The sequence below is a fragment of the Photinus pyralis genome, unplaced genomic scaffold (assembly GCF_008802855.1).
Source record: "Photinus pyralis isolate 1611_PpyrPB1 unplaced genomic scaffold, Ppyr1.3 Ppyr1.4_LG3b, whole genome shotgun sequence".
NCBI classification, from domain to species: domain Eukaryota; kingdom Metazoa; phylum Arthropoda; class Insecta; order Coleoptera; family Lampyridae; genus Photinus; species Photinus pyralis.
The window spans coordinates 2552423-2569412 of NW_022170510.1; the positions used below are offsets into that span (position 1 = coordinate 2552423).

At 35.0% G+C, this 16990-nt stretch overlaps 1 protein-coding gene across 4 annotated transcripts in view; it reads right to left on the reverse strand.

Annotated features, from left to right (window-relative positions):
- LOC116166911 (glucose dehydrogenase [FAD, quinone]-like) overlaps nucleotides 1-16990 on the reverse strand; it is a 361388-nt gene that overhangs the window by 327135 nt on the left and 17263 nt on the right. For 2 of the 4 annotated variants that reach the window (XM_031482116.1, XM_031482117.1), the window contains one exon: nucleotides 6438-6615. The exons of 1 other annotated variant lie outside the window; for it this stretch is intronic. In XM_031482116.1, the coding sequence (XP_031337976.1) occupies nucleotides 6438-6592 (155 nt within the window). In that variant the 5' untranslated portion in view covers nucleotides 6593-6615. Of the gene's footprint in view, nucleotides 1-6437; nucleotides 6616-6672; nucleotides 6727-16990 lie in introns of those variants that run through there. One more of the 4 variants, XM_031482118.1, reaches the window with a different exon arrangement.

Below are 16990 nucleotides of genomic sequence, written 5' to 3' on the forward strand. Positions count from 1 at the left end.
CTCTGTTAAATTGAATCGACATCAAACTGAAAGCGTATAAGGAAAATGCGTTATTCTTGCTGCCCTAGGCAAAAGGGATTAATAAAAACATCTCCTTGCTTTTTTGCCTTGATTTCTTGCTCTGTACATATTCTCGATTATTGTTCGATTGATATTAGAAATTAACTTGTAGTGGAAAATGATCTCTGATCACAAATTTATCTCATTAGCAAGCAAATAGGTACACTTTTCAATTATTCGTCAAATCTGACTAATGAACTCAGATTTGTAGAACTGAATAATCATTATTTCATCAAAAATGTTCGTTTCCTACAGCTCCTGTGAAGTAAATTTAAAATATTCGGGTTACGCTTTGACAAAAACGTGTAATTGGTAGCTTATAGGCTGCAGTATGTAAAGTACCTAGTTTGTGGAAGCATTCTGACTGTTCATTAGGAAGAAGTTTCCGTTTTATAGTAGAGTGCTCCGTGGCAGAAATTATGACTTCCGTGGGGGTTTTGGTGTCACAAGCTGAAATTCACAAAAAATGAAAGGTCATCATATACTGATTCTAAATGTCAAGGCCGTCCAAAATCGGTCCATGCATTAGGGCACAAAACGCGAAAAACGAGTTAAGCACATGTACGGAAAGAAGAAAAAATAACGAATTTTTTCGTATATAAATCAAAATTTTCTTTGTACAGTGAAAGTAATAATAAATTATCAAACGTTTCCAATTACATTGGGTTTTACGGAAGAATTAAACTTCAAACGCGATTATCTCAGTTCGATATCCCTAAAAATTTGACAAATTTTGAGCAACTTTTGCGTTTACATCGTATTATTTAATAAACGGAAGCCTATATCAAAAAGTTTTACTCTTAAAAAAAGTTTCGCTTATCGTTTATCTTTACATTGCACTGAGAATTATAATTTTATGTGCAATAGTAACCAAAATATGTAATTAAAAGTAAAACAACGAACTTTTTACTCACTTACAAACGAAGCGCTTTCGCTCCGGTGAATACAATCCATCTCTACATTTCCCGTAGCTCCATTTCGCTCTTACTCATAGGTACGTTCTCGACACGGGTATACCAAAGCTTTGCCAATATAATTGATACAGATAATTATTAATTACATAAATCAATGAATGTGAAACTCAAAAAGAGACCAAACCATAATTTTAAGAAACATAAAAAAAATTGTAGATACAGAACATCGCCTTATACTTACAACCCCAGGTAACTTTTTAAATGTGTCATACTAAATGATATGCACTTAATAACAAAACAATAATACCCTAAACTAACACGTAGCAGTAATGTGATTTCTTTTCCTAGGTAAGTGCATTAAAAGAATGACAAATAGAAAAAATTTGATTCCATTTATTTACAACCTTTTCGTCAACTGAGCATTCAGAATCGCCGTGCTCTTAGATGTGATGTCAGTAGAATTTTGCACGATCTTTGGACCATGCTGGGGCATAACTTACCCTTTATACATTCAGTGAGAATTTAGAACAGTTAAATTGTTAGGAATTGGCCGCAATGTGATGAAAATGGACAAAAGTTAGCCATAAGTTGCCACCAACAGAATACTCACTGTTTAAGGGTGTGTTTTTAAATCAAAATATGGCACCCTGTCCAAAATTGCCCCCCACAATGAATAGTACTTATATTAGTAGAAAAAGCGAACTTTTGCCCATTTTCATCACATTGCGGCCAATTCCTAACAATTTAACTGTTCTAAATTCTCACTGAATGTATAAAGGGTAAGTTATGCCCCAGCATGGTCCAAAGATCGTGCAAAATTCTACTGACATCACATCTAAGAGCACGGCGATTCTGAATGCTCAGTTGACGAAAAGGTTGTAAATAAATGGAATCAAATTTTTTCTATTTGTCATTCTTTTAATGCACTTACCTAGGAAAAGAAATCACATTACTGCTACGTGTTAGTTTAGGGTATTATTGTTTTGTTATTAAGTGCATATCATTTAGTATGACACATTTAAAAAGTTACCTGGGGTTGTAAGTATAAGGCGATGTTCTGTATCTACAATTTTTTTTATGTTTCTTAAAATTATGGTTTGGTCTCTTTTTGAGTTTCACATTCATTGATTTATGTAATTAATAATTATCTGTATCAATTATATTGGCAAAGCTTTGGTATACCCGTGTCGAGAACGTACCTATGAGTAAGAGCGAAATGGAGCTACGGGAAATGTAGAGATGGATTGTATTCACCGGAGCGAAAGCGCTTCGTTTGTAAGTGAGTAAAAAGTTCGTTGTTTTACTTTTAATTACATATTTTGGTTACTATTGCACATAAAATTATAATTCTCAGTGCAATGTAAAGATAAACGATAAGCGAAACTTTTTTTAAGAGTAAAACTTTTTGATATAGGCTTCCGTTTATTAAATAATACGATGTAAACGCAAAAGTTGCTCAAAATTTGTCAAATTTTTAGGGATATCGAACTGAGATAATCGCGTTTGAAGTTTAATTCTTCCGTAAAACCCAATGTAATTGGAAACGTTTGATAATTTATTATTACTTTCACTGTACAAAGAAAATTTTGATTTATATACCAAAAAATTCGTTATTTTTTCGTCTTTCCGTACATGTGCTTAACTCGTTTTTCGCGTTTTGTGCCCTAATGCATGGACCGATTTTGGACGGCCTTGACATTTAGAATCAGTATATGATGACCTTTCATTTTTTGTGAATTTCAGCTTGTGACACCAAAACCCCCACGGAAGTCATTTCTAGACGACTTTCTTTGCAACGAGCACTCTACTATTAGTGATTTTAGGTTTTTAATCATTTCTGCACAAAATGAACTTTAGGAGATATAAGCGTATTGGAGTAGAATAGGATCCATTAACCAATAATGCAGTAATTATAGAACCTACGCCAGAATAGAGTCACCCTAGTACCTTCAATCATTCTCAATAAATTGTATGGTTGGAAATACTGTAGAATTTTAAGCAGGAAAATAGCAGTCAAAGGTCGAAATTGAACGTAAATATTCCACTGTTGTCAAGGTATAACAACGTAGATAAGTCGTTAGATTTTTGAAATCAGTTTTGTATTTTAAAGTGTTTATTTATAACTAAAATAATCCTACTTCATCAAATACAAAGGGTAACTACTAACCTTCAGTGAATGAGAAAAATGTTGTACTTATTTTATTTCACATCTTTTCCTTATATTATACTACGCACGCCACAATAGTGCGTCATGCTAATTCAATCTAATAGAGTTGATACGAAAATCACTCTTATGATAATCAATCGTTGTAAGCATTTATTATACAGGATTATGCACCGCTGCGGACTCTCGTAATGCGTGCAGTTTATGTATGCCTTCCATATGCGTTGTTTGCCTGTCTTGTTTTCAAAGACAAGCAACCCCAAGAGCGTTTTGAAAATGCCAAGCACAATCGGCCTTTGCCATAATTGTTTCTCACCGGGACACGTTGCTTCAAAATGTTCGTCGTAGCGGGGTTGCTGAACTTGTAATTCTCGACATCACACGTTGTTACATTTTCAGCCGCTGCCTTTTCACAGCAAACCTCGAACACCTGGGTACAATTATTTTGATAATTGTCAGACGGCACGTCGCTTCTTATTTAGTAAATAGACTTTACCTAAGCTAGCAAATCCCATTCCCAATTGTGGCCATATTGCTATGAATTCTTCGTCGACAGTTACTTCGGAAATTAGTCCAATTGTCCCCGACCTTCGATTTGAATTTTTTGATACTGAATCGTTCAGTACAAGTAAAATTCTTGGTCTTTAGTGGCATTCGTCCTCCGATACTTCAAAACGTTCCATCTCATATCACAAATAGCGCGGATCTATGATCCTCTTGGGTTTTCTCGCCCCAGTCAGTTTTTTTGCTAAATGTCTCATTTAAAAACCATGGTTATTCGGTCTGGGTTGGGATTATTGATTCGTCTTACAACATTGTTAGGTCTCGGAGTCAGGTCACAGCTGCCAAAATTTGACCTTGCACCCTGGGCCGATTACCAAAATTTGACCTTGTACCATGGGCCAACCTCCAAAGTTCGAAAAATAATTCTCCGATAATGCCTCCAGCCCAAAAGCGTCACCAAATAGTGACACGCTGTGGATGCATTTTTCTTTCAACAATGGCTCGTAGATTCTCTGAACCCCGAACGCGAAAAAATGGTGATTTATGAAGCCATTATGGTCAAAATGTTGATGTTCCATAATCCAATGAACGAAATCTCTTCGTGCTGCGTGGTCAGTTATATGCAAATCTTTCGTTAGAATACGTTGTAGAGAGGTTTAATTCTTGACGACAGTGTCGAATTCTTGATTCTTAACAGCACTGCATGCACTGCGTCAATGTCTTCCGCTGAACGACATGTTAACTTTCGGCCAGAGTTTTTAACATCCTTAATCGATCCAGTTTTCCTAAATTTGTAGCACATTTTGTAGGAATTAAAAAAATGTGCTATTGTTTGCGTTTAGTCCGGCGGTCCGTCCGTCCGGACCCACTTTTGCGGTTTTGAACTACTTTTAGGGGAATTGTCCTATAGGCCTGGAATTTTTTGCATCCTATATACCTTAAAGGTGTGCCAGGCCGCCTTCAAATTGTGTTGTCCTAAAGGGGGCCACCCCCATTAATTATTTCCGGAGATGCTGTTTTTGAAAGTAAAACGTGCGTAACTTTTACATGCGATAACCGATGGGTCTCTTGCCTTTACTAGTGCTAAGCAAAACTTTTTGAAAAACTTTCACGGTACTGTAATCAAGGGTCTCAACGAGAGGAATTAATTGGTACCACACATGGTCCTTCTTCTAGACCGTGAGGTAATATAGCTCAAGAGCGGATTGTCGGAGGAGGGTACTGGGTACTCACAAAGGGCGAGTGCGATGAAATTGGCAATGTCTAAACTCGAAAAAAGTTTGTTGGAGGAGAGTACTCACGAAGTCAAAATCAATCGTCTGGACGAGATCTATTGGTGAAATCGACGCGAATATCTTGAAAAGGAAGTGTCGGAAGGGAGTATTCATAAGGGGCACGTAGGACTAGGACTGTACTAGACTCAGGGACGTAAAAACTTTCAGTGCACATATCTCCAGAACGGAGTGTCGGAGGAGGTACTCTCAAAGGGCGGAAAGACCGTCAGAGGAGACATATTAACGATTTTAAAACTTAATTAATAATATCTCGAAGGAAAGAGGCGGCCTTTAAATGTTTATTTGTGTGAAGATTCCCCCACATTAATCATCTGGTAAGAAGGTGAAGATCGATAAATATAGCATGCTGCATAATAACCCATCTATTTACTAAGCTATTTCGGTTTAAAAAAATGGGATTTATCTGCACAAGAGTTGTGCACAATTTATACTTGTTTAATTAATCTTTTCACAATTCATAAATTTAGATAACTACTCGAGCATATTTCGTACGAAAATTGCGAACTGTAGCTGCCAATTCTTCAATATCTTTAAAATATTGGTCAACTATTGAAACGCGTTATTCTTTTGAATATCGCTACATTGCGTGCAATTTGGGACAGTCTTTATAAAATGTGGCATTTTGTTTGTATAATTTTCCGTGATGTACACTACTGATCACTAATACACAGTAGAGAAAAATGTCAGATGATTATTACGCAATAATTAAATTAGGCTTCCAGAGCATGGATTTTAGGAAAATGAAAAAACCCGTTTAATTAATTTTAAATCCTGTAAAAACATTGGAGAATCGCTTAAATACGTTATACTTCGATTTGTTTACTTTAGTTGACGTAATAAAAATTTGCAGCCATATTAACCTACATAATACATATACCTACCTTAGTGTTCCTTACGTCACCGAACGTAGAATTTATTAATAACACCTTGATAATGCAATTTTGTCGCTTAACAACGAAAACAGGGAATGTTAAGCTGAATTTACATGGTTTATGTGAGGGTTGTTAGAACGAAATTTTCATAGCATCTCGTAGTTGTTGTGGTTTGATTGCAAGTGTCATTTCAAAGATGAGAATAGCTAATACCTGAAACGATTAGTTTTTAGGATCCAATCATAGAGTACCTAAATCTGCTCAAATATGTATCCACCATTATATAACTGTAAGGAAGTCGTTTCATAATTAAACAGTTCTGATACGAATTCGTATACAGAAGATAGTAGTGCTATGATGTATTAATTAGTAGTGTATGTTAGTAGAACAATCGCGTTTAATTAGTAGGTAAGTCTAATGGGTGCATTAAATGTTAAGTTAAACAATAATGACAGAAACAGGTAGTAAAATGGGCAACAAAGGAAAGCGTGTAAAGAAGTCCCTATTCACTCCATACTGAAATTCTCTAAGGAGTTAAGAAAACCCAAACTTTTCATATTGGTCATTACATAACATGCAGCGGAAAGCGAGCCAAAATAAAGAAAGGATAGGGTGCACTTTACATTACCTAGGTCGTGCGATTGAAGAGTACATTCGATCGAGTTCAAGAAGTGTTTTCCACATGTCTTCTGGTTGGGGGTTCGGCGCTGCTCTTACGTACGCCTCTTGTAAGATAGCCGCAGCTGCCACAAACGCGAACCACCATACCGCCGACCACCTCATTTTATCGACAGGTGTTTATTAATCTGTAATAAAAATCGTCCATTATTCTACTGCCGTATCAAATGTCAACTATAATAAACCTTTATAGTGCACACTTTGTGTGTTGATTATGTCACCGCTTGTCCATCATATTTTGTAATATAAAACCACGTTAAAGACACTACCTCTCAGTTTCCCTTAAAGGTTATCGTATATACGAGTAATAATCTAGCTGCCACTGACAAATGTTAGGGTATCTTTATGGTATTTTGCATTAGGTATTAGTATGGCAAAGTGGTTTTTACTGGCGGCCTCTTAGGCAAGCCTATGCAATAATACTTTCTACCCGCTTATAATATTAAACATAAATTAGTTACGAAAGTATGATACACGCCGATAGTGGAAACTATACATTTCACGTAGTTTCATTTCAATAGTGTTCAAGGATTGTTAAAATGACAATATATATTATGTCATATAAATCTCATCTATAACTGACAGGTTTATAATACCTTCGTACATAAACAGATAAGTTATAATTGTTTTCTTATTCATATTTTTCCTCTGCATATGCTTAACTAATCAGTACTGATTTCAATATTTTAACAGAGTACCTTCTTTCAATATGATATGGTATGATATGATAAGCATTAGGTAAATACAAATAGGCACAAAGTTGGTTTATTGTATTTGAATTTGTTAGTGTTGTTTTTTCTTTTAGAAATTTAAATGCGTAATTCTGGTTTAAATTTCATCGCTTTTGTAAATCATCTGATCGTTTGCGACACGGAGTCGGCAACGATTTTATGACAATTAACTTTGGAATATTACATAATACAGAGTGGCGCAACGAGAAGTATACAGAGGGCTTTTACGGTATTAAATTTAGAAATTTCGAAAAACCCTCGAACACGTCAATTTTGTATTCGAGGGGGACAACTTTTGGAATACATATCACGAACCCAAGTCTTCGCCCCTCTACGTAGGGAGCTTAACCCCTAAAATTTTAAATGGAATCCTATGGCAAATGGCACATTATTTGAAAGCCAATTTAATCGTGATTACTAATCTGCTTTGCTTTTTAAATTCTATTGATTCGTTTCGGAGATATTCGCATTTGAAATGGTTTTTTTCTAAAAAAAACCAAAACAAATGCGATCTAAGTCACCTTGTATTAAAATTTTTAAATTTTAATACAAGGTTTAAATTGTACAAAAAATAAAAATAACTTTTAACACACAACATTTAATCAAATCAAGTCTCTAAAGCACGCGCAACGAGTTTAATGTTGCAACTGCTTTAAAGACCAATTATACACGTGTATCTTATAGTATTTTTTATTATACCTGCAGTATAATTTAGAAATAAGAAATACAATGAAATCATATTGACGTTACATTCGAACACATGTCTAATTAAGTGGGCTGGGTGTTCGTACTTTCACGATTGCCATGGAAATATCACTTATCGTTTGCTTATGAAAATCCTATTATATAGTATATGAAAGGTTGTTTCCATGGATGAATAGGAAGTTACTTACGAATAAAGTCTTAAATGCATCAATAATGCTGACATATATGAAGGAAATGTCAAAGGTATTTAAATCTTCTATATTTTGGTGCATTCATTCAAAACTTTAAAGCAATGCTGCGATTAAAAGGTGGAACAGATTTGGAAGCATACCCTAAATTACGCGCATTTGTGAAAGCTTCAACCAAAGGATAGGTACAAAAGCCAAAGAAATGTTCTGCATTTACAGAAAGCGCCTAAGAGGATTTTTTATTTATTTCACCCAGATGACAGTTTCAAAAGTCATAATTGAAGTATCATCACTTAGCAGCTTTAAAGCACCTGTGTTTTAAAATCCTTTTTTCGCACGCATTTGAGTGTTTAAAACGGAGATTGTGATTCAAATATTCAAAGAAATAAGTAAGACGATAAGTGATGAGCTCACGCCATTTTGGTTAAAAGTGGAGACGGCGTTCAGGTGACATATTAAAATATCCACCAGATAGAGTCCGGTATTAAGGCAATTAGCTCCCCACTAGAAAGCACTTTGAAGAGGACCAGAACCAATAATTGCAAACCGAAAAATATAAATTTTATAAATGATGATAATGTAAAAGATTTATGCGCAGTATAGGTACAAACTACGGAATCTTCATTTACAACCAATTCGATTGTAACTAACGTAATTTGTCGCTCAAAATAGGTTTGTTACAGTTTATCATAATGTAACTCGATTACACTAGGGTATAAATATAATTTTGACGTTGCCACACAAATTACATTAACAATACGCTAATTTAGGGGTTAGTTAGTAAGAATTACTTATTTGGCTACATTAGTAGTTGGACACGTGGCGTAATTAATGATAGATTGTACGGACATGGTAGGTAAGTAACGTAATATAGTCAATCTTCATAAAATTATAAATAATTTCGAAGTGATAAACATTTTTTGAAATATACAAATACAATAAGGTAAGTAACCGTATTGAATCTAGACATATGATGACATTTCGCTTCCCCGAAATAATTGAGGTATTTATCTACCTACAGTTCAGGCCGTATGAGTTCATAATTAACTAAATTTATATGAAATACCCAAGCAAAAGCAAGAACATTTATTTACGACATGTTTATGATACACTTATGTAAACAAAATCTATTTTTCTCCAACAGTGAAAGAACAATTTCATCTGTGAAGAGAATGTTGGTGGTTACTACGGTCGCTCTGCGGAAGGAAAAACAGCAAACAAACCGTATGGATTGTATTCAGTTATATTAAATCTCTTGTTTTATAGAAATCCTACATGTTAGGTAATTTATGTTTTCTGTTGTTTCTTGTTTCGAAAAAAATGAGACGAGATTCTCAAGTAGGAAAATGGATTTCGGCGCTCCTCCTCTGCGTATCGCAGAGGAATTGAAAGCATCCATCATTTAACAATGACAAAAATACGTGTTAGAAGCTGATCTTTAATGTTCGGTACCTTAATACGAACCTTTTATATGTTAAATCCCGCACATAAATCATTCCTGCGGAGATTTAAGTGAAATGATTCTCCGCGTTAACTCTTGCAATTGCAAGTGCATTTTTGTGTAGCCCTGCTCACCTACGACATGTTAAATTCTAGAGTTTGTACAATACTCTGGCTTTACATTTTGCTGTGCAATTTGCTAGCAATTGGAATTTATTTACTTGTTACAAGGGAACATTTTTATGTAATCTACTTAGATATATGAAAGAGAAGGAATGTAAGGAAAAAAAATTATTTTTCCACGCATAACGTGCCTTCAGACCCTCCACACTTATTCCGGCATTTCTGCAATAAACCTTAAAAAGATAGTCTCTAATAACAATTTTTAGCTCAATATTAAAAGCAAATAAATATACGGCCTCGTAAGCATTTTTCAACATGAAGAAAAATGGAGATGCTAAATACGGACTTGGTTCAGGTTCCTTTCCTGGGAAGCCATGTCGAACGTTTTGACCCGAAGTTAGAATTATATTAATACATGATAATTCATTTAAATATGTGGAAGTTATTGAATTGTTTGATGTGTGTGCCTTTAAAAGGGATGGTCAAAACTGTAACCACATTCATTACGACACCTAATGCTGGGACTGATTTAGAATCTCAACACCATGTAATTGTCCATGTTGGGTTTTATTGCACCAAAGATGAGTTACCTCTGTTGTACAGCTCCCTTGCTTTGCTTGCACTCCAACCAGTTGCTTTGCAACTTGCTTTTAATCTGTTTTTATACCATGTTTTCTAAATGTAATTTATATTTATCATGCTTTATTATCAATAATTTATTGCAACACATTATTTTACACATCGCCAACATTTGCGCTATTGCTTTTGCGAAATTATTGACTATTAAAAGAACTGATCAAAATGCGAATGGATTCAAAATACGAATTATACTATTACGCCATTACTGTAGTGTGAAGTTAGCAAAGAACCTGGGGGTTAAGTACACCATCAGCATAGATAACAGTCTTGTGGTCGAGTGGTAAAGCTCGCTGTTCTGCAGGTTCGAAACCAAACGCGCGTTTATTTTTCTACAATGCATCGCGCCAAAAATAAGGGTGCGTGTGAGAGATAAAACAAGAATGTTTGCAGATTTTTGACAGTTCACAAATTTAAGCGATAAAACCTGCCATTCATGATGGTTCCAATTTTTAAATTTCTAATGGGCCTTTAAAGTTTAAACTACTGTAACGTATATTTAATTAAATTAATCTTCGCAGGAACCATTGAATATTCAATGCAGGAACTAAGACTATGAACGATAAACTAAATTTCGAGCTAAATTTATAACGGTTCTTACATAGATTGATTTAAAACACTTCGATATTTCTCACTCATACCAGCGGTATCATATTTCATAGAAAAAATGAGTCACATCCGTTTTCATTCCTTATAGGCGAGGACTTATCCTTATCCTTAATGGCGCATCGAGAATGTTCTAGAAACATCGCCACCGCTTCAATGCTAAAAAAGCTCAGGTCTCCAAATTGTGTGCTGAGATCAGAAGTGTTTTCACGCGTTTTGTTTAGTGCAGTTGAGTGTAGGCGCACTTTTGTAACCACTTTAGATGTTCCTTTGTTGGGATATCGGATGGTTTCCAGTGGTGAATTTGAACATTGTAAGGAAAGGAAATTCTCATACTATTTTAATTCAGATTTTTCAAATAAAGCTTTAATAATAGTCAGAATTTTGTCAATAGAGAGCAGGAGCAGTACGTCTAAACATTTGACTGCGCATATCACATGTGCATTCTCCATATTCTTTCCGCAACCCCCAACCCAATTTCGAATAAGAATGCAACGTATGGTTTGAGTTAATCACCGTCGGTGTATTCTCAATTAAACGCAGGAAACCTGTCTTACCCAGATAAATTTACAGAAGAAGCCCGAAATTTTCCACAATCTTAATAAGAAGTATAGTTCAATTTTGAAGACATTTTTCGACTATATTTTACAAATATTTTATAATATGCGAAAGTGCTCCTTCTCCTCTCGGGTGTTCATGACCATAGATACGACAGGCGGGCCCATGGAAGATACAAGAGGTGCTCCTTCCCCTCTCGGATGTGCAAGGCGATCAAGGCCAATCGGAGGTTCATACGGAAAAAGTGTTTGATACAAAAAGGGTAAACCCATGGAAATTGCGAGAGGTGCCTTTCCCTTCTCGAATGTGCAAGGCGGGCTAAGCTAATGGGCGGTTGATACGGAAAAGGCGGTCCATAGAAGAAGCGAGAGGTGTCCTTCCTTCCGCAAGGCGGTCAAGTCTAATCGGCGGTTTATACCAAAAAAAGTGTTGGATACGGAAAAGGTGGGTCATGGAAGATGCGAGACCTGCCCGTCCGTACAAGAAGGTCGAGGCTAATCGGCGGTTCATATGGAAAAAGAGTTTGATACGAAAAAGGCAGGCCATGGAAGGTGCGAGAGGTGCTCTTGAGTGTTTAAGGCGTTCGGTACAACAAATAAATGACGATGTCACTTCTGAAAATTACAATTTTCCGTTTTGTCAACTTAAAATGATGAACCGTTACGAATTTGTAGGAAATATGAAGTAACATAACCTCATATTTCTGTGAAAGAAAGTTAAATTTTTATTAAGATTGTGGAGAATTTAGAGCTTCTTTCGCAAATTTTTGTTGAAGCATCCAATAAAGTTTTTTATTTAAGAATTAAAATTATATACATAACTGTATAAATATTTCTTTTTAATCATTTTAATAATTTAAACAGAATGGAACTACTATAAATAAGCAGCTATTTCTGTCTATCTGCTTAATAATGCATACTTTATGCCCGTTAAATCATGTATTTTTTGCCGGTCTTCTTAATTGTGCGTTTTTACCTATGTTTTTTGTTCGTCTATAAATAAATTAATGCTCATGTTTAATCCAATTCGTACGTATAAATAGATCGTTTAGAAAACCTGCAGAATAGGATGCTTAGCAATGTGATTTGACGGTGAGCTTTAAATTGTTTGCAACGTCACGAAATTTCTTCAATACAATCATTGAATAAGTAATCAGATTCTTTATTCAATGATACAATACAGTTTTCATTTGACACCACAAAATCAGAAATCTTTCATGTACTGGTATCGATGTGTTTGTTGGGAGATGAATTTAGTGTAGACTTTTAAAGCGATGACGTCTTCAGTGCGGTCATCTGACTGATGATCCCATATCAGACCCCTAGGCGAGTAAGTAGGTAGAACTATTTTCGTGATATGAAGTGCCAACGTTGTCCAAAACTTCACTGCCGTGAGCGTACAAAAAAGTACTTTTTTGTACGCTCACGGCCGGAGAAAAAAGTGAAGCCTGTGAAATCAAACTTCAACATTAAGAACTGACGTTAATAAAGTCGTCATTTTTTTACATTTGAGAAAAAAAAACCATTTTTGACACGTCCAAATGTAAATAGGTGTAGCACCAATGCAGCGAAACGTATAATTGTTAGAAGCAATCAAAATGCCAATGTAGGAAATGTTTTAAGTAGAACTGTTTTTGTGATATCAAATGAAATATACAATTTAAAGTTCACCATAACATCCCACGACTAAGCAATCCCGCCCTACTCATACATACGAATTGGAGCAAATTATATGAGCATTTATTAAGTTCCAGATGATTAAAAAACCTATAATTAGAAAAAGTATAATTAAGCAGACTGGCAAAAAATACATGTTTTAACGGGAAAAAAAGTATGCATATTAAGCAGACAGACAAAAATAGATGCTTATTTATGGTAGTCTGATTTTGGTTAAATTTTTTAAATTATTAAAAATCAAAAATAGCAGTCCAGCCAACAGACAGAGAAAGGTCGGAGGTTAATGAAACTTTGAAATGTTCTTCGAGGATGGTTAACTGCATACTGTTGACTGTATAAATATGTTTGTATGTCAACGTTTTACCGTGTTATGGCGTTTCCAAGAATTGTCACATTTCAAACTGGAGGTAGAATTATACCGTTTTCTGCCTCCTCACTTTTCGCACAGGGTCCTCGAGGTCCAAAACTTGAGACAATCTTAATTAACCATCCCTTAACAGTATCCCAAAGTTTCCGACCTTTTTCCAACGTCTCGACTGGACTAATACTTCTGCAACTAAGTAGAGGGTGAGTCAACGATTGCGCTGAAGATAAGATTTTTCGATAAAGTGCTTTTGTATTATGATATAGTTGAATAATCTCCACATTTTAAAAATATTTGGACTTATACAGGGTGCGCCGAGGGGTGCGCCCAAATGGTATTTGAATGCATTTTTGAATTCTACGTGTCATTGTACGTCTTTTTTATTATATGGTTAATATCCGAAAAGCTAGTAGTTTTAAGGATAATTCGATTTTTATGAAAAATTGGGCATTTGCAAGCGTATATTGTCAAAATTATTACTTAAATTTTGATTCCAGGTGTTATATCTTTTATCCTGGGTTAAGCAAAAGTCAAATAAATACATCTACTATAAAACATTTAAAAAAACCGCTGCAGAAGGATGACAATATTTGTTTATAACGCAGCTGTGTTTATAAGGTACCTAGGCAAAAATTACAAAGTAACAAAGACAGCAAATATTTCACTGAACTAAATTACATGGAAATACTTTTACAAATATCTGATTTCAGTCTTCAACTTGTTAGTTGTAAGTCCATAAATTTCTACAGAGAAACAGGATTTTCCTCACTTGAAAAACTGTGCATAAGCTTTCGTAGATTCTATGACAGAATTGATGCAGTTAATGCATATTAACTTGCATTCTGCTCTACGAGTTTCGACAAAGGTAGTAATCTGTTTGATAACGAACAGTTTATAAACTAACTAGGGAGCTAGTTAAAACTTGCGAATAGACAAAAAATGTTAGTTTAACCTAAGTTATTTCAGCAATTCAATTATTTGAAGTCGAAGACGTTCACTACTGCTTAATTAGTCGCATTACAAGAAAAACATGTAAGAACGACAGTCTCTACACGGAGAACTACTTTCAACGGGGAAAAAATTTATTATCATTAATTATTGGAGTGAAAGATGTTGGTATCCGCCACGATAGTGGGCAACATAGGAATAGGGAGGTTTTTGGCATTTGCTTTATTTTAACTAAAATCGAGAAATGTTGTTATTAAAAAACGATCAATGCAAAATATTAATATTTACGTCCGCTGTGGGCACTTTAAAATCAAGGGTCGGCGCGAAGCAAGAAAACGTACCTGTGCACGAGAGTACCCCGCGTGAGTCAGTAGCCAGAAACATTTTCCGCCGTGCTGGAAAAGTATACTAATTGGGACCGATTTATTTATTGCCTGCACAAAGCTGCAGATCATAGGCGGAAGGTAAATTTTCAAAAAGTAGCAGTTTTTTGGAAGGCCGGGAGTTCAGGCCGGGCCTTCCGGCCAATATAACCACTAACGCTACGGTTTGCCTTCGGGTTTGCAAATCGAAAGGCCTGCCTTCCGGTAAATAGCATCATGTATAGCGACCTTAAGGATAGATAAAGTGAAACAAATGATTGGGCATTCTAATGACATCTGTCATTCTGATTTCAAATGTACGATATAAAATGACGTTCAGAACATATGACAATTCTGTTTCTACAGAAACGACCTAAATTACATCCAAAATTGTCAGAACCTTTACAAAGATTTATACGGCTTCTGCTATATATTAAAGTTTTGTACTATACACGTCGACAAAGGGAAACGGTATTTATATATCTATGGGGAAACGTAACCGTAGGGTTGTAGGGTTGAAAGGAGAATAAGCAAACTAGATGTAAGAGATACCATTTTTGTTAAATATTATATATTTGAGTTAATCGAAGGCAATTAATAATCATTTTTATTTCCGTTTAAGAAGTTGCAATAAATTCAGCATTAAAAAGGAGTAAACAAAAGAGCTCTAACCCCTTGAAATAAGAAGCTTATTTCAGTTTCCTTTTTTATTTACGACTAATCGACGGAAGCTTAAATTAGAGCGAATTTTTCAGGTAAGAGTAACGAGATGCTCTTTAAATAATTGAGGTGTAATTGTGAGCGAATCGATTATGCTCGCTGTGGGGCAAAAGTAAAATTTCATAATATCAAAAATTTTATGATTTCAAGCTAATTTATTGTCCACACTTATTAGGAAATATTACAACTTTAATGCGCCATCGAGAACCTTACGTAAAGCACCAAAACGTTATGTACCCCAATATAATATATAACGGCAGATCTCATTCCAAGTCGGACAAGAACCATTTAATGTCCGTATTTCCTGTTAGCTTTAAATCTATTTTAATTGATTTTATTGCCTTTATTTTATAGTAGGCGGACTGTTAGCTAATTAATTAACAGTTCCTCTTCCCACTCGACCCACTATACAATCAAAAACAACCATCTGGGATTTAAAATCAGGCCCTTGTAGCCAAATTTAGAGCTACTGACGTAAACTCATCAGCAGGTCTGCAACCTATCTGGCATGTAATTTCCTCGGAAATAAATTAACTCGTATTGAAACTTATGTATGTATAAGATAATCTTAACTGGTCAACTACCGGTCCTTAAGTGTTGTGGAATAATGGTCTCAATCGAAAATTTTACCTATTATGGCTGCCCCAAACCTTAGTCTATTTACCAATTTTGTTAAGGAAGTAGTAAAAAGCACTTAGCCGTTTGCACAGTGCTGTAAATGTTGTGATATAGTTTTGGTAATCATTTTGGATGAGTAACTGCACAAAAACGGTATTTTACCAACTTCCTGAACATATGGCAATTATCAAAATTCAGTTTTCAATTGATTTATAACAGACTACTACAATCACCTATTCCTTATTTGAATATGTTTCTAAATGTGCTCCATTTCGGGAACAAAATTTTATTATTTTGGAAATTCCGTTTCCTCGTCCACAGAAACAAACAAAAATTAGTTAGAAAACTATTAGTGCATGCGCCAATCACCATAATATAAAAATTATCTAAAAAAGATTCAGTTCTTCAGTTTCCAGTAAATACAAAATAGGTACTTTAAAACATGAAGCTTATACAATTACATCACCTAAAGCGCTACCGCGTTTTCCTAAATCTCCAGCAATCCTGTGAAATTCGATGTTTTTGGTTGGTGTTTAAAATTGATTTATTTATTTATAAACAACAAGATTAGTAATCGGCTCTGTCTTTAATAAGATTGAAAAGACAACAAACACTTCCGGTTACAATTAGCGAAAGTAAGTTCGATTTGGGACAAACTCGCTGTACTTCTGCTTAGCTAGATTTAGATCAATGTTTACTAAAATACTGATTACCCATATAGCGGAACTCGTTCCACGCTGGTATATGTATAGGTATTGTGAGTATCTATATGTATTTTACGTTGATTTCAAAGCGTGAATGAATATGCAAGAACATAAATCAAATTCT